This window comes from Pelophylax lessonae (genome assembly GCF_965119305.1).
Source record: "Pelophylax lessonae genome assembly, chromosome: 3".
NCBI classification, from domain to species: Eukaryota; Metazoa; Chordata; class Amphibia; order Anura; family Ranidae; genus Pelophylax; species Pelophylax lessonae.
The window spans coordinates 475,016,337-475,035,833 of NC_138770.1; the positions used below are offsets into that span (position 1 = coordinate 475,016,337).

General features: G+C 44.1%; 1 protein-coding gene across 1 annotated transcript in view; it reads right to left on the reverse strand.

The window, feature by feature from the left end:
- Positions 1–19,497, reverse strand: part of MPC1 (mitochondrial pyruvate carrier 1) — a gene marked incomplete at its 3' end in the record, with an annotated part of 63,103 nt that overhangs the window by 16,368 nt on the left and 27,238 nt on the right. The window contains exons 2-3 of the mRNA XM_082252406.1: positions 14,780–14,783; positions 6,979–7,075 (exon numbers count right to left, since the gene is read on the reverse strand). Of these exons, the coding sequence (XP_082108532.1) occupies positions 6,979–7,075; positions 14,780–14,783 (101 nt within the window). The remainder of the gene's footprint in view (positions 1–6,978; positions 7,076–14,779; positions 14,784–19,497) is intronic.

Below are 19,497 nucleotides of genomic sequence, written 5' to 3' on the forward strand. Positions count from 1 at the left end.
ATACAGACGCGTAAAAGGCGTTTGATCGTGTCAGTTGGTGCTTTATGCTATCGACGCTCCGCATGATGGGCTTCGGGGACACCCCGTTATCGTGGATTGGACAAGTTTACTCTCATCCATCCGCCCAGGTGAAGTGTAATGGAGTGCTCTCCGACCCCTTTGGCATTTCCAACGGCACCCGGCAGGGGTGCCCTCTCTCGCCGTTGCTATACGCTCTCTCCTTAGAGCCGTTCTTGGGCAGAGTGAGGGCAAACCCAGATATCTCGGGTATCAAAGTCCGAGACGTGGAATGCAAAGTCTCGGCTTACGCCGATGATATGCTCTTCTCCTTAACGAATCCTGTCATCTCGGCTCCCAATTTGATGAAGGAACTAGAGCGATACGGTCTATGTTCCAATCTCAAGATTAATTTCCACAAATCTGAGGCGTTGGGAGTACCAGCCCCCCTCTTGACACACCTGTCCTTGACGCTGCCTTTTAAATGGACTACGAAGGCCTTGACATATCTAGGCACCCAGATACCGTCTGACCTGACTCGGATCTACGAGTTGAATTTCCCTCCCCTCTTGGCAAACGTTAGCCGCCTAATGGATTCTTGGCACTCGGGGTTGCACTCCTGGTTTGGGAGGTGCAACTTGATTAAGATGTCGATCCTCCCCAAATTCCTTTATTTCTTGCAGACCTTACCGGTGAAGATTCCGCCTTCCTTCTTTGCCCAAACCCATAGCGTATTCCTGAAGTTTATCTGGGCTCACGGGAGAGCTCGGCTCTCTCGGGCCCAATTGACAATGCCGAAGCAATTCGGGGGCCTTACCCTTCCAGATGTGGCGAAGTATCGCCACGCTGTCCACCTTGGCAGGCTCATTGATTGGCGGCGTCACAGTACTGACAAGTTATGGGTGCAATTTGAAAGGGGACAGACCACGGCCTCCCTGGAGGGGTTGCCGTGGGTTGTTGGGAATATCCCTCCCGATATTAGGGCGCACCCCACGACAGGAGTGACGATTGCAGTCGTCCGTCGACTCCCTTCTCAACGCAGACATCTCCCTTGTACCCAATTCTGGGGAACCCGGAGTTCACCCCTGGCGTGGAAGACCTGGAGTTCCGAGGGCTGGCAGCCAGGGGAGTTTCCCAGGCAGTGCACTTTCTCCAGGGGTCTCGATGGCCGACAATGGCGGAACTGGCGGCCAGGGATGGCCATTTTCAATTAGGTTTCTGGAGTGCAGCCCAAGTGCATAATTTTCTCCACTCCCTGCTGGCGCCTTCCACGTTTGTTCGGGATCTCACTCCATTTGAGGAGTATTGTGTGGGGAGTGGAAGACTACCGGGCTCCCTGTCTAAATCATACGGCTTATTGGTCGCTCCGGCTGAGGATTTCGTGTTACCTGGCCTGGGGAAGTGGGAACTAGACCTGCGGTTGAATCTCACCCCGGCGCAGCGTTTGAAAGTCTGTACCTAGGCACTGAAGACGCCGACTTGCACGAAACTGCAGGAACTAAATTACAAGATCCTGACTCGCTGGTATAGGGTGCCCTCGTTGTTGCATAAACTTTTTCCGGACACGACGGATGTCTGTTGGAGGTGTCAAGAGGAGGAGGGCACAATGCTCCACATTTTTTGGTCTTGTCCCCACCTTCGGACCTTTTGGAAGGATGTCCGGACTCTTTTGGGGGAACTTTCGGACCGGGCTATCCCAGACACTCCGGAATTCTTCCTTCTCCAAGTATCTCCTATGCCGATTTCTAAAAGCAAGAAATCGATGCTATGGAAGTCAACTAAGGCGCCTACGATTAAAGACTGCATGCACAGGATGGAAGACATTAACCACATGGAGGATCTTACCCTTACGAGGCAGCATTGCAGGGACCGCTAAGAAAGGATCTGGGGTTACTGGAACGTCTTTATACTTTCTGACAAAAGGGAAATCACTGATGTGTGACTAATTCTTGGCCGGTTGCCACCGGGGGGGTGGTCCATGCGGGAGGTTTTCCCTCCTCTTCCCTTTCCCCCCTCCCCCTTTTTTTTTTCCATCTACTCTTTCTAGTTGTCCTACTCCCTACCTTCTCTTTGCTCTCCATTTCCCACCTCTTGTTAAAATCAGGGAGTGGCGGTCGGGAAGGTTCTCTTTTACGGTTACAGGTTGTCAATATGTTCCATACGGTGTCTAGCTAATTGAGGTTCTGATGGGTTACGGTTGACCTTCCCCTGTTTTCAGGGGTGGGCTCGCTAGTTACGCTACGCACTGAACTGTTAGCTGACCCAATGATTTATTTTGATAGGCCTCACGTTGCATGCGCTAAAATAGAACTAGAATTGCATGCGGAGACCTGATTTTATTCCAGGTCCAGTGCATAGGACACATCACTCTATGGTTGAGTATTTAATAGGCTTTCAGCAGAGCAGATGTTTGCCTGCGGTTTTGAACAGGCCCCCTTTCACCTGGTCTCCACCATAGCAACTAATGAGGGTATTCCCCTGTGGGGTACTCACGGAGTAGTGTGTGAGAGATGGGGTAAGTGTGTCTGGAAGGAATATGTAGTAACCCAGGTGTAGACCATCCTGAACGAATCTTCGTGGTGAAGGGTGGGTGGAAGTACCAGAGTTCCTTATAAGGGATCAAGGCAGAAGAAGCTTTAAAAAGTGTGCGACCAGTGGCGTGATGAAATAGCAGGTCATCCACATGAGATTGAGGTCTGAGTGGTTTAATTTTAGCCCCAAGTTTAAAATTTGCACTATGAACACATTCCAAACATAACTCCTTTTAAACAGTAGTCCGCCGCTCAGCCACCACACGTCCGCACTTTAATTGGCGCTCCATGCGCTATCAAAGTGGAGGGGGGTATTTAAGGAGCATATATTTCCGCTTCCTGCACTTACCTCTGATCTGCGGTCTGGATATGACATTCCGTGTGAATACAGGTACTGTGTATCCCCGATATATGGGGGGGCGATGCTTTTGATTATATCTTAGGCCCTTTCTGGTCATCATCTCTTACTGCATTTGCTAATTAGATTTTCTCTTTATTATGTCTTTATAGGTGGATTCTGCCTATTTTGGTCATATCATCTGCTTATCGACAAGGGCATTTGGGATAACTACCCTTCCTATTTTGAGAGGTGACTAAGTGCCCGTTCACATACGAGCAACGCTACTTCCCGGGGCGACCTCCGAGATCGCGGTGCAAGCAGCGCGCCGCGGCCTCGGAGCGGCCACCACGGACTTCATATCATTGAAGTCTATGGCGGTCGCCTCCTGGTCGCCCCAAAGAAACTCCGGACCCTTTTTCGAAGTCGGAGCGACTTGTGTCGCTCCTATTAGAACGGGTCCGCAGCTTCCCTATGGAAGGCGACCTGCGGCGACCTGTGAGGCGACCAGGTCGCCTCACAGGTCGCCCTAATGTGAACGGGGACTTACTATTTGAGGCTCTGTTTGTTTATTTATTTATTTTTTGTTCGGGCATACAATAATACAAATCTATACCGCCTTTGGATACTGGTGGGTGAGGGATTTTTGTGATCGCTCTTTGATTGAGCATAGACTTTCCTTTTAAGAGCTTATAAGCTTGTCCATCAATCCCTATCATCTTCTGGCTTCATCTGATGATTTTGTAAGCAATTCTTGGTTTATAATAAAGAGACTGTAGGGATCGATGCATATTTTTTCTAACCGTATGATAGGTCTAATCAAGTTCCTTGTGTTTCACTAGAAACTTGCTTGCAATCTTTTCCTTCTGGAATAGCTCCCTCTGCGGGAGGCCATCAGTGGCTAAACCTGCACTACTGCTGGACCTCTCATGCGTTCAGACCCCAAGGCCCACTTACCACACCTTTTCTCCATAATTGCTCCACCTACAGGTTTGAATCAAGTTTTTTTCTTGGGTGTCTATAGGACGGGGTTTCTCCATATTGCATGAATATATAAATCTATAGTTTGTTATTTCTAATGCTAATTATTTTGTACCTGCTGTCTTGTTTACATCATGTATTTGAACACATATACTCTTTTGTATTTGATAGAAGGATTATTGTCTTGCGCTAAAATTTTCTGAGGAAACCTTTCTGAGAAGCTTCTTGAAGACTGATTTGGATTTAGTAACTTAGCACATTTATCTTGCATATTTATAAGGATTTTTTTTTTTTTTTTTACAAGGACATTTAACTTACACTTTTTTTATGAACATTTTAATATATTTTTTAAAAGCAAAATCACATGGTTGCTTAGTAGTTTTTGTTTAAGTTATAAGAGTATTGAAAGGCGTGATCTATAATATAGATTGGTAGAGTTTCACACTTCATATACAAGCGCTGTTTAACCATGACTATTCATCTCTCAGCTGTTTGCCGCCTTCTTGGCTGAGACACAGCAGCGGGAGCCACTGGCATGGGTGGGGCAGAGCCATGCTCTGTTCACTTTAGACACAAAGTGCAGAGATTGAGAGCGTGGAGCATGCATGAGTGTCCCCATAATAAGTGGCTTGCTATGGGGACACTCGCCCAGGGGGAAGGGAGAGAAGTACCAGCGGGGGACCTGAGAAGAAGAGGATCGGTGCGGGTTTGTGTAGAACTGCTGCACAGAGCAGGTAAGCATAATATGTTTGCTACTACTAAAAAAATAAACTGTGAATCTTTACAATCACTTTACTGTGTGAAGCACAATTTAGCTGCTGATGCTTATTGTATTGAAAACAAGTCACGCAACTAATTGAAGCGAGTAATATTCTTGGACTGGTTTGTAGTACTTTTTGAATTGTTGCAGTGGCTCAGGCAGGTTCCTGGAGCTCAAAATATTGTACTGCTGGGTAGGGCCTGTCTCCCTAGCAGCAGCAGCGGAGACTTTTTTTGTGTCTCTTACAAACTAGACCAGTGATGGCGAACCTTGGCACCCCAGATGTTTTGAAACTACATTTCCCATGATCGCAGCGCTGCTAAAAATTAACTAATTAAGGTAAACCAATATCTGACCATTCAGTGCAAATCAAGTGCTATAAATACCATCTAAAAACAATAGATATTGTGCAAGATATATACTGTGCAATAACTGTGCAAAAAACAATAATCAAATGTGCAAAAAAGCAATATTGAAATGTGCAAAAAAGCAATATTAAATATTATGTAATAAAGTGCAAAATCAAAGTCCATAAAACAGTCCTTCAATAGGAAAACAATGCTTGATGCTTGTTCCGTGCTGCTTTTGGGGTGTCCCCCTTTGTGTGTCTACTTACCACAGTGTGGTTCGATTTAGGCAGGAAATGCTGACAGTGAATTCCTTTTGCTCCTGAAGGGCTGTTATGCTGATGTTGGAAGCGATCCTTTACCAATGTTGAGTGGCCAACCTCTCGGCCAATGGCTAGACGCGTTTCGCTGCGTCTAGCCATTGGCCTAGAGGTTAGCCACGTGATTTCCGGCCGGTGAAGCGCACGCTGCGGGAGCAGCTGATCACCGCGCCGTGTACATGTTACAGGCTTTTGATTTTACCATGTTTGTGAGTATTCCCACTGTTTTTTAACCGTAATAAATGATTTTTAAAACGATCTTCACTATGATGAGCTTTTTGTCTCTATGAGGATACCTGGGACCACTCAACATTGGTAAAGGATCGCTTCCAACATCAGCATAACAGCCCTTCAGGAGCAAAAGGAATTCACTGTCAGCATTTCCTGCCTAAATCAAACCACATTGTGGTAAGTAGACACACAAAGGAGGACACCCCAAAAGCAGCACGGAACAAGCATCAAGCATTGTTTTCCTAGTGAAGGACTGTTTTATGGACTTTGATTTTGCACTGAGTTTGCACTTTATTACATGATTTTAATATTGCTTTTTTGCACATTTGATTGTTTTTTGCACAGTTATTGCACAGTATATATCTTGCACAATATCTATTGTTTTTAGATGGTATTTATAGCACTTGATTTGCACTGAATGGTCAGATATTGGATTACCTTAATTAGTTAATTTTTAGCAGCGCTGCAAACACTGACCAACACTCTTAAAAAGCACTAGCACTTTTTCCTGCAGCAGGCAGCTAACCTAAAGTCAACACATCATATTTTATTTATTCATACACCATAAGCGCGAGGTTCATAGTCCCACTACATTTCCCATGATGCTCAACTGCCATGCAGAGTGCATGATCATCATGGGAGACGTAGTTCCAAAACATCTGGGGTGCCAAGGTTCGCCATCATTGAACTAGACCATTACCTGGATGCTAAAAACTATTTAGAGAGAAGTCCTTTCTGCTTTTTCTAGATAAAAAAAAAAAAAAAAATAATAAAATTCACACTTGCATTGTGATAAACCCAATTCATTTGATATGGTGATCCTGGACTATCTATGCAATTAAACTTTACAAATGCCTATATTGCCAAGGAACACAATACTGTGTGTCCCAGCAAACAATTAAGGTGCAATTCACAACTTTAACCCTCGTTCACACCATGTGCAGAGTTTTTCTTCACGCAAGGACACACAGAAAATGCTAAATGCCCTGTTCACCCCACATGCATATTTTATTTCTGCACCGGAATCTGCAACGTGGATGCAGTTTTCTACACGTTAAAAAAAAAAAAAAAAAACGTAATGTGACATTAACATTGTGGTGTGAACAGGACCAAAGAAAATTATGACACAGGGTGTGATGTCTGAGCATAAAAGAAAAGTGCATGAAAACAGAGGTTAATGGAGGTCTCTGCAAGTGAAATCTGCACATCTTTTCAATCAATTTTTATGCACGTATGGTGTGAACAAGGCCTTAGAAGTGCCACCACATTGTTTTTTTCTTCCCAATTTGAAGTGGAACGGGGAACAAATCATTCCCAATTTGAAGTGGAACGGGGCACGGTTCCAACTGCTGCCCAGTATACTTCTTTCCAAATAATCACTTATTTATGAAATGTGTTAAAACCTGCACCTTTAATTAGGGGATAGGAAAAAAATAATTCCATGAATACAATGAATAAAAAACACAAATCTTACCAAATGTCATACGGCCACTAATGATTTCTGGCGATTTCTTCATATCATTGATAGCTGCAATTGGGAGTCCCCAGTTAGCCACAGGTCCCCAGAAGTGCTGTAAGAAGTTATAAAATATGGGAAGAATTGAAGAAAGCTAAAAGAACCTTCTCCTGCATGCACAATCAGAAGGAATGGCATATATATATATATATATATATATATATATATATATATATATATATATATATATATATATATATATATATATATATATATATATATATATACATACATACACGTACACATATACACACATACATACACATATACATATATATATATATATATACACATATACATACACATATGCATACACATATACATATACACACACACACATACATAGCTAAGATACAATTTTACTCTGTAATTCATGCAACAAGGGACCTTTTGAAACAGATCAGGATATAGATAGGTAGTGATCAGAGCTTTCTAATGTTATTGGGGTAACTGAGAAACATCCAGGCCCTTTTGAAATATCCATATACCTTTCTTAAAAAAACATAAGGCTCCATTCACACTTGAGCGTATCGTTTTCAGGCCTTTTTTGCAGGTGTTTGGAGGCAGGCATTGACATCTGAACAAAAACGCTTGTAATCTGCCAAAAAAGAAGCTCATGTACTTTGAGCTTCCGGCGTTTTGCTTTAGATGACAACACTCATATGTGTACAGGGGCCATTGAAATTAATGGGATTTTGCTTGTTGGGCGTTTTGGAACTTCAGAGATGAGCGTTTTCAGCTCGTAAAACTCAGGTGTGAACAGGGCTGAGGGAAAAACTAGATTTTTGTCTTACCATAAAATCCTTCTCTCTGAGGTTCACTGACGGATATCATTGGGGCTTATGCTGGACTAGGCGGAAACAATTTTGGGTATGCCCCAGAGGCAGTCCCAGCGGGTATACCATCACTTCCTGCTATAGGACTTCAGTATGTAACAAGCAGTGTCAGAAGAACACATAACTCAACCCAACAGAGGGGCGGGTGCTGTGCAGTCAGTGAAACTCAGAGAAATGAACTTTGCGGTAAGACAAAAGCCAGTTTTTGCTTTCGTTCACTGACGGACACAGCTCCATGTCTTCTAGACCATTGGGATGTCCCAAAGCAGTGTTAATATGAGGGGTGGGAGATCTATTTCCCAACAAGGCTAAAAACATAGCCAACAAGGTAAAACAGGAGCTCAACCAGGAATAACTGTAGCTCACCACCAGGAAAAGATTACACCCTCAAGAGGGAGCCTCTGCAACCGCAGCCTACAAAACGTTGTAGCCGAATGCCACATCCGAAGATGCAAGTAAATCCACCTTAAAAACTTTGTGATGTGTGTACAGATGACCACGTAGCCGCCTTGCACACCTGAACCACTGACACCTGATGACGGAAGGCCCAGGAGACACTAAGTGCTCTTGCAGAATCCACCTTGACAGGGTAAGGAGGAACCTGACCCTTACTAGAAAAGGTTTGCACCACCATCTGCCTAATCAACCTGGAAATGGTCGCAGCAGATGCGGCCTGCACGCTTAAGCCCATCCGTTACAACAAACAATAGGATTTCCAAATCAGCTCAAGTCACCGCCAGGTACACCCAAATCGCCCTGACCACATCCATGGAATGTAAAGCAATTTCTCTAGGATATTTTGGCTTAGGACATATGACAGTAACACAATATCTTCATTCAAATTAAACCCCTGAGACAACCTTAGGAAGGAAGGTTTCACAGGGTCGCAACACACTTTGTCCCTATGAATCACCAGGTAATGTGACTGACAGGACAATGCAGCTAAGACACCCTACGTCCAGAAGTAATAGCGACTGAAAAAAGCCACCTTCTGCGACAAAGAGCAGAGGAAGTTCACAAAATGTTTTCAAAAGGAGACTTTTGAAGTAGCGACTGTACCAAATTGAGAACACACTGGAGAAGCCAGATGGCGAACTCCCTGCACAAAGGTGTGAACCAAGGACTTCACTTTGGCCATATTTTTCCAAAGGCCGTTGGCAACGGAGATCTGGCCCTTGATGGTGCCCAGAGCCAAACGTTGATCTACACCTAGTTGTAGACACAGAAAAGGAATAGGGAGAAACCTCCCGGGACTCACACCAAGTAATGTACGCCTTCCAAACTCTATGATAACTTTCCTGGAAGTAGATGTCCTATCTTTTAACAAAGTAGGAATTACCAACTCAGACAGCCCTCTGTCCAGGCGGTTAAAGCCAGCGACTGTAAAGCAGGATAAAAGATTTGTCCCTGAGAGGAAGTTTCCAAGGGACGTCTGCTACCAGCCATATCAGGCCTGCGTACCAAGACCAGCGAGACCAATCTGGAGCGAGCAGAATGACTGGAATCCCTTCTACCTCGATTCTGCATAGCATTCTCGACAGAAGTTATATTGAAGGAAAGGCGTAAATCAGGTGATACTGCCCCCAAGGGACCACCAGTGCGTCTGCAGCGTCGGCCAGATGACCCAGAGACCTTGACCTGAACCTCTGCACTTTCCTGAGGGGAGGCCAACAAGTCCACATCTGGGGTCCCCTACCGAGGGCACAACTGATGAATCACCTCTTGGTGAAGAGATCATTCTCCTGGATCCAACGTCTGCCGACTGAGGTAGTCCGCTTGCCAATTCTCTAACCCCCGGAATGTGCACAGCAGAGAGGGCCGGAACATACAGTTCCGCCCACCTAAAGATACCAGCTTCTTTACAGGCTGCCAGGGCACTCCTTGTGTCCCCTTGATGATTGACATATGCCACAGCCGTGGCATTGTCCGATTGTATCCTCACAGGGTGTTCCTGCAGACGATCCGTCCACTTAGACAAAAGTCTGATCGCCGGAATCTCCAGGATGTTGATCGGCAGAATGGACTCCTCCTGAATCCAAACACCTTGGGCCGAGTACACTCCAAAGACACTTCCCCACCCGACAGACTGGCATCCGTGGTGATCACAGTCCCAATACAGGGGGAAGAAAGGATTTTCAAGGCAAAGCGCCAGGAAGTGGAGCCACCATAGTAGAGAACCCCCTCTTACCCTGACAACAGGATCAGATTGTCCAATGACAACGGATCCTTGTTCCTTGTTGCCAGAATCTTTTTGCAGATGTCCGATATGGAACTGAGCAAACGGAACCACCTCGAAGGTGGAAAGCATCAGGCCCAGCACTTTCATGCAAGTCCTGAGCGACGACCAATGGTTGACAACAGGAGCTGAATCGCATCCTGTAGCTTCAGAAGTTTTGCCTGTGGAAGAAACACCCAGGCCGATGCGGAGTCCAGCGTCAGACCCAGTTGTCCAGCTTGGTGGATTTCTGAAAATTCAGTGTCCATCCGAACTTCTGAAGAGTTTGCACAGTGATGCCCAAGTCGGCTTCAAAAGCCAAAAAAGACTCTGCACGCAGAAGCAGATCATCCAGGTAACCCAGTACCGCGATCCCCTTCTGCCTTAGCAAGGCCAGCACTGGAGCCAAAATATTTTGTGAACACCCGAGGAGCTGACGCGAAACCAAAGGGTAATGCCACGAATTGATAGTGCTCCTCGCCCACGGCAAAACACTGATGGCCGACATACATTGGAATATGAAGGTAAGCATCCTTGAGATCGATGGAAGCCAGAAGATCCCCTTGATGGAGGAAAGCTACTACCGTGCAAATGGACTCCGTCCGAAATTTCGGAATTTGCACAAAGCGGTTCAGAGCCTTGAAGTCAAAGATTGGACAAACCTTGCTTTCCTTTCTGGGAACGGTCAACAGATTTGAATAAGAAAACCTTGAAAACGTTCCGACTCTGGAACCGGCACAATGACTCCTTGTACTAACAAGTCCTGCACTGCCCCATAGCCGATCGTGAGACAAGCGCAAGTTAGAAGGAAAGAACCTTGCCGGCGCAAGGACCGAAACCCGATCTTGTAACCGAACCAACTCATGAACCCAATTTTCCTGAATGAGCAAGGTCCATGGTTCCGGAAAAAGGTGAAGACATCCCCCCACCCAGGATGCTGGTTTGGGCACCAAGGCTTTTCTGCAGAACCAGTGGTGCCCGCCTTTGACCTACCATTCCAGGGTCTCTTGGAGCCTCCTGCAAAGTTTAGGGTGGATCTCAAACCCTTTTCCTGCGATCCAGATGGACGAAAGAGCTGCTTGTGAGCCGAGTAAAAAGAACCACGTTTACTACAAAGGTTCCTTACCCTGGCAACCTGCGGAAGGAATGGTACTCTTACCTCCCGTAAGGCCCTTGATGATCTCTTCCATAGGAGGCACCGAACAAACGGTCACCTACAAAAAGGTAGATCAGTCAGTACCTTTTTAGAAGCACGGTCGGCCGACCAGTACTCCAACCAAATCATGCGGCGAAGAATCACCGCCGTCACAGATACCCTGCCAGCCAAGGGGGCAGCATCCAACGATGCATCACAAATGTACTGTAACCCCTGGATCAACTGATCCGTCAGCTCTGGAGGGTGTTGACCCCCTTCCAGATCCTGAGGTAAAATTTTTGCCCATTCCACCAAAGTCTGGGTTACCAAGGTGATAGCGAACTCCGGCCGAGAGAGCCTTCACTCTCTTGTCCACAGAATCCTTAAATGGAGAATCCCCCGCTGATAAGAATGTGGCCTTATTTAAACTGGAAACCTGAGAGTCCGTCGACGGTGGAACCATAAGTTTCTTCAGGAGAGACTCCTCAAAGGGATGATATCTTCTATCAAAACGCTTAGATATCAGTGTTAAATTTGGCAGCAAATTTCGATTTAGTTTTTGTTATAGTCTTTTGACTGAAATGAGATTTTAGTTTTAATCGTATTTTAGTCATCTGAATTTTTTAAGTTTTAGTCATATTTTAGTCGACTAAAATCTCCAGTACATTTTAGTCAACTAAAATCTCATACATTTTAGTCAACTACAAATCGAATACGTTTAGGTTAATTGTAATGCATGATTTAAACATTTCTCTAGTATTTTCAAATTTCAAATGAATTGTATACTCCTGGAGTAAAAATCTAATAATATGTTATTAGAAGGTTTGAACATGCACTACAGACACAGATTTAGCCCCCGTTCACACTGGGGCGACGCTACTTCGGACCGCGACCTCCGAGGTCGCGGTGCGAGCAGCGCGCCGCGACCTCGGAGCGGCCGCCACGGACTTCATAACATTGAAGTCTATGGCGGTCGCCTCCTGGTCGCCCCAAAGAAGCTCCGGACCCTTTTTCTGAGTCGGAGCGACTTGTGTCGCTCCTATCAGAACGGGTCCGCAGCTTCCCTATGGGAGGCGACCTGCGGCGACCTGTGAGGCGACCAGGTCGCCTCACAGGTCGCCCCAGTGTGAACGGGGGCTTAGCCATTGTGCTATATAACAGCTTTATAAATAAAACCAAGTTTCATAAACAAACAGAAATATTGCTTTTTGACAAACCGAAGTGCAACTTTAAAATACAAAAAACTGTAAACTCTATTGGCTGTAATGTCATTGCACATATTACCTGAATATATTACCAACATTAAATATTAGGAAAAAATATAAGAAAAGCCTTTTTCTTCATTTTTTTAGTTTTCAGCAGCTTAGGTTTAAAAACTTTAATGTACTATTATTACAGGCTCTGGATGGAATTGTGTTGCCGATTTAGAAATGGCCAGCAGAGGAGTGTTAATTTTGATGGTCAATTTTCAATCTAGTTTTAGTTATAGTTTTATGACTAAAATGCCATTTTAGTTTTAGTCGTATTTTAGTCATCTGAATTGTTTTAGTCGTATTTTAGTCGACTAAAATTGTGTTAGTTTAGGCGACGAAACCAACACTGTTAAATATTCCAACCATGCGTTTCGGGGAACCTCACAGACTAGTGACAAATCTCGACAAAATAGGCAGGAAAGGGAAACCAAGATTTGCAGGTGCCAAACTGCACCGGCTTCGCCGACTTAAGCCCCGTACACACGTACTGATCGTCGGCCCAACGATCGGCCGTCTTTTGTCCAGGGCTGTCGTGTCTGTTGAAAACTGCAAAAGACTGCACACGAATTTTGTTGGCCAACAACAGCCGACTGCAGAAGTGATGTCATGTGATGGTTAACTTTCCTTGTCTTTTTTCTTTTCGGAGCATGCCCAGTCTTGCTAATCGGCTGTTTGTCGGCCGAATTCTGTACTGACTGGCGAACAATCGGCCGTTCTGGTGTTGGCCAACAAAAATTTTAATGCCTGCACACCCGATTCTGTTCGGCCGAAAATGCGCTGTCGGAAGCATCATACTAACAAGCCTACAATCGGCAGATCGGTCGAATATTTACGGCCGACAATCGGTACGTGTGTACGGGGCTTTAGCGTTAGCTGAGTCCTCCAACTTAAAGGCTTCCTGCACTGACAATTAATGCCTCCACCAGCGCTTTCTTATACGCAGCTGCGAGGGGGAGGATTCATCCTCACTATTAGAGCACTCAGGGTGCGTGGACGCAGACCTAGTGGGCTGACTCTCGTCAGCAGCGGGCAAATCCACCTCAGACTCTGGAGGTGGCAGAGGATACAGGTGAAGATGGGGGGCGCCTCTTGCTAGGCTTCCTTTGCAGGGCCATATCTACCTTGGATACAAGTGACTGCAGCGCTGCCGTCACGGCCGACAGGGAACACTGGGACCCAGAGGGTCCCGAAGCTTTCAGGAGTGGGTCAGGTGGTGATACACGCTCCAGAGGCTCCATGATTAAAATCGGGAGCTGCGCCATGTACAAAAAGAAAAAAAGTTTTTTTGCTTCTTCAAAAACAAAAAAAGCCCCCCACTGCTGCCTACAGTGCCTAAGTGTGGGTTCTGTCACCATGCTTCCTGTGAGATTCTGGTAGAATGCCAAAAAACTGCTCCTGTACTGTGCTCAAACATCTCCTGAAATTTGGGCTACTCGACATTCCCCTTGGATCTTATCTGAAAGATAAAAAGGACTTGCCTTTTCACTGGCTTTCAAACCACAGAGAGTAAGGTCACCATGCCAAGTATCCAAATCTCATGGTTTTTGGACATTAGGATTATTAAATTCACTTGGACTCCAATGGTTTGGGGCTCTCTGTTCTTTACACAATATGAGTTTACACAAAACACCACTTATCCTGATCTAAGGGCTACCTAACCAGAGTTACTTCACTCCATTGCTTGAATCTTAAAGCTGTGGTTAACTCTAAATAAATGAAAAAAAAAAAAAAAACTTTTCCCCTGCAAGGCAATGTTATAATGTGCTAGTATGCATTGCATTCTAAAAAAATGTGAAAATTACCTTAAACAAAGCCCCCCAATGGCACGCTGTCACCACTACAGCTTCCATCTTCAACCGGTCTTCCTTTCAAATTTGCGGGTTCCAGTCCTTTGTCAGTCCTGCGTGCATGCTTACTCTGTCACTGTTTTCAGCACAGGGCTCTGAAGGAATGGGAGAACGCATGTACCGGTAATGGCACCAGCAGTTCACAAGTAAAGATCTCCTAAACAGTGCACGTTTAGAAGATATTTACAGTACCTACAGGTAAGCCTCGTTATAGACTTACCTCTAGGTAAAACGTAAAAAAAAGGGTCTTTACTACCATTTTAAAAACAGCATTCCTATGCATCAAGCATAGCTATACATATTAGAACAGGAATATATTCAGGTTCGCAAAGTATGAAAATTCAGAACCTGATTTATTATAGATACAATAAATCCACTTGAGTACATATAAAATATTTACAAACTTCAAAAAGTGGGACAACCAATATAATTAAAGCTATAAATTGCAAGAAAACATTCCTAAATGTTCTTACCGTACTGTTTATTGGTAGCCATCCACAAAACAGATCATTGAAGATTAAAAAAAAAAAAAAAAGGAAGATGTTAGCAAGGAAATACAAATTCACGGAATTCATTAAATAGAAACTATAATGTCTTGGTAGTTTTTTTTTTTTAGGTATTAAGTTTTATATTAGGTTTTAAGACAGCATAGCAGAAGTAATTTACCTGTAGGCCTTTCATGCGAGCAAACCAACTGGGTCAACCTGTCAGTTTTTCAGGAGAACCCAATCAGACCTCCGCAAGTGTAAACATACAATATGGGGACTCCTAGATACTTCTGACCAGAGTTGGACAATTCTGCTTCCTGATTAATCCTATTATACAGTGCTGTCATACCTAGAAGCCGGCTTTCCTGTCCTCTCAGGTTCGGAACCTACAATACTTTTCAAAAAGCTGTGGGCTTTCATCAAGGGTAACCTAAAAATGTTGGGTTCTCTTCTGAAAACCCCCATTTGGCAAAATCCCACATATGCAGAATTTGATAAATTAAAAGGTTTTCATACATGGGAGACGCACGTATCGCAAAGCTGCAAACTGAATTAAAAAAAAAAAAAAAAAAAAGTACCACGGCACCAGTTTTACAAATATATCTAACGAAGAAATGCACTACAAATTCAACAGCGACATTCTCACCTAGTTACATAGTTAGTGAGGTGGAAAAAAAGACATCAGTCCATCCAGTTCAACCTATGATGTGTGTGTGGTTGCTGTTAACCGTACATTGTATACCCCTGTATGTTGTGGTCTTTAAGGTGCCCATCTAATAGTTTTTTGAAACTATCGATGCTCCCTGCTGATACAACGGTATGTGGAAGAGAATTCCACATCCTTACTGCTCTGACAGTGAAGAACCCCCTGCGTATTTTAAGGTTAAACCGCCTTTCCTCTAGTTTTAGTGAGTGGCCACGTGTCTTATTGTATTCCCTTTCTCTGAATAGGTTTTTCCATATGCTAGGGTTGCCAGTACAGTATTTGTACATTGATATCATATCCCCGCTCAATCGTCTCTTCTCCAGAGAGAATAAGTTCAGTGCTTGTAGTCTTTCCTCATAGCTGATGTCCTCCATTCCCCCAATTATTTTTGTTGCCCTTCTCTGGACTCTTTCCAGTTCCAGCACATCCTTCCTGAGGACCGGTGCCCAGAACTGGACAGCATACTCCAGATGTGGCGGGACCAGAGTCTTGTAGAGTGGGAGAATAATCTCTTTATTTCTGGAGTGAATCCCCTTTTTTATACATCCCAGTATTCTGTTGGCTTTGCTTGCAGCGGCTTGGCATTGCATGCCACTGCCAAGTCTTGTCTACCAGTACCCCCAGGTCCTTTTCCATCTTAGACTCACCCAGAGGTTCCCCCCCTAGTGAGTGGCTTGCTTTCTGGTACCCAAGTGCATTACTTTACATTTTTCAACATTAAACCTCATCTGCCATGTAGTTGCCCACCCCATTATTCTGTTCAGGTCCGCTTGTAAGGTTTCCACATCCTGCCCAGAAGATATTGGCATGCTTAGTTTAGTATCATCCGCAAATACTGAGATTTTACTCGATATCCCCTCCTCTAGATCATTTATGAATAAATTAAACAGGATTGGCCCAGGGACAGAACCCTGGGGGACCCCGCTTTCCACACCCGCCTAATCTGAGTATTCCCCATTAATCACCACCCTTTGCAACCTCCCCTGGAGCCAGTTCTCTATCCAGGTAGTCACCATATGGTCCATACCTACCTTCCTTAGTTTGAACAGTAAGCGTTTGTGGGGAACGGTGTCAAAGGCCTTTGCAAAGTCCAGGTACACCACATCCACAGGCTTACCTTTATCTAGGTGGCAGCTCACTTCATCATAGAAGGTTAATAGATTGGTTTGGCAAGAATGATTTTTCATGAATCCATGCTGATACTACTAACAACATAATTTTCATTACTAAAGTCTTGTATGTGGTCCCTTAACATCCCCTCCAAAATCTTGAAGACTACTGATGTTTCCACACACCTACTTCTAAATACGGTATTCAATGAACCGTGCAAAAAAGGAATGATTTTACTAACATACGCCACCTTGACAACAACAATTAAATAAATAGTTATAGTTAGTGAGGGTGAAAAAAAAAAAAAAAAAAAAAAAAAGGATAACAATCCATCCAGTTCAACCTATGATGTGTGTGCGCATTTACTGTTAACCGTACATTGTATACCCCTGTATGTTGTGGTCTTTAAGGTGCACATCTAATAGTTTTTTGAAACGGTCGATGCTCCCTGCTGATGTCACTGCTTGTGGAAAATAATTCCACATCAAAAGAACAAAGAACCCTTTACGTAGTTTAAGCTAAAACCGATTTTCCTCTAGTTTTAGTGAGTGGCCCCGTGTCTTTTTGTATTGCCTTTCTCTGAAAAATGTGTTCCTTATGCTATGGTCACCAGTACAGTATTTGTGCATTGATATCATATCCCCTCTCAAGCGTCTCTTCTCCAGAGAGAGAATAAGTTCAATGCTTGCAGTCTTTCCTTCGTAGCTGATATCCTCCATTCCCCTAATTATCTTTGTTGCCCTTCTCTGGACTCTCTCCAGCTCCAGCACATCCTTTCTGAGGACTGGTGGCCAGAAATGGACAGAATATTCAAGATGTGGCCAGGCCAGTGTCTTGTAAAGTGGGAGAATAATCTCTATTTCTGGAGTGAATCCCCCTTAATACATGCCAGTATTCTGTTGGCTTTGGTTGCAGCAGCTACGCAGTGCATGATCCTTTTCCATCTTGGATTCACCCAATGTCCCCCCCCCCTTAGCGAGTAACTTGCGCTCATATTTCTGACACCCAAGTGCATTACCTTACATTTTTCAACATTAACCCTCATCTGCCATGTAGTTGCCCACCCCATTATTTTTTTCAGGGCTGCTTGCAAGGATACAACATCCTGTATAGAGAATATTGGCCTGCTTAGCTTTGTATCATGCAAAAATACAGAGATTGTGCTGGCTATCTAGGTCGTTAATGAATAAACAGAATTGGTCCCAGGACAGATCCTTTGGGGACCCCACTTTCCACAAACACCCAATCCGAGTAGCTCCCATTTATCACCACCCTCTGGACCCAGTTCTCAATCCAGGTACTCACCCTATGGTCCATACTCATGTAACTTAGTTTGTACAGTAAGCGTTTGTGGGGAACTGTGTCAAATGCCTTTGTAAAGACCAGATACACCACATCCACAGATCTTCCTTTATCTAGATGGCAGCGTACTTCTTCAAAAGAAGGTTAATACATTGGTTTGGCAAGAACAATTTTTCATGAATCCATGCTGATTACTACGAATAATACCATTTTCATTACTAAAGTCTTGTATATAGTCCCTCAACATCCTCTCCAAAATTTTGCAGACTACTGATCTTTGGCTAACCGGCCTATAGTCCCCCGGGATATATCTTGGCCATTTTTTAAATATTGGTACCACGTTGGCTTTTTTCTAATGAGCCGGCACCATACCCATCTGTAGACTATCCATAAAGATCAAGAACAATGGTTTGGCTATCTCCTGGCTGAGTTCTTTAAGAACCCTCGGGTGCAAGCATCCGGTCCAGGTGATTTATTTATGTTACGTTTTTCAAGTTTAGTTCCAAGTCTAAATCTATCTTCTGTTAACCATGATGGTGCTTATTGAGGTGTATTTAAATTTAACATTGCAAGCTGGGTTTGTGTAGCCCCCCCCCAATTCTTTTGTTAAGACTGAAGAGAAGAAATTATTTAGAACTTTTGCCTTCTCTCTGTCCCCTGTGGCCAGATTCCCTTCGTCATCTTTTATGGGCCAATGTGGTCTCGCTTTCTTACTATTTATATACTTAATTTCTTTTTTTTTTTTTTTTTTAACTCTCTTCCGCTATATGCCTTTTGTGTTCTATTTTAGCTGCCTTGATTTCGCTCTTACATTTCATATTGCACTCTTTGTAATGTTGGAATGCTGCCAATGACCCCTCGGCATTGTATTTTTTTTTTTAAGGCCTTTTCTTTAGTTTCAATATGCATTTTTATTTTGGAATATAGCCACCCAGGGTTTGTTTTTGCTTTTTTAAAAACGTATTCCCCTTTGGATTGCACTGGCCAATCCCTTATTTAGTATGTTCTTAAAGCACTCCCATTTTTCCTCCGTGTTCTTTGTTTCCTAGGGTTCTATCCCATTTGATATTGTCTAGCAAAGAGCGCAGTTTAGAGAAGATGGCTCTTTTGAAATTCATTGTCCTTAGATTACCCTACAATAATACAGGACTCGTCCACCCTCCCGTGTAAGATAAGTTGAGAACGGGATCTGGATGTTATTGATGACGAGACATGGGAGATAGGTTTGCAATCCGTACCTTTCAGCTCGGTCTCATCCTCCCATAAACTGTCCCAACTGTATTACACAGGGCATACTGGACTATCGTAGCTTTATCGCTGGGGAGGAGGGACTCTCCCACATGCCCAAAAAGCTGTGGTGCAGAGGGTACACTTACACACTTGATGTGGTGATGTCCCGAACTCTTCTGGAGGGGAGTGACAGATACCATCTCTAGAGTATATATGATTAAGGTCCCATTGGACCCTCTGTATACTGGGAGTAATAGACGAAGAGCTTTTCCTTCCACTGGTAAATATCGCTGTGATGAGACTGCTATAACTAGCCAGAAAACAAATTGACTTTAGCTCTCCTCAAACATTCCCT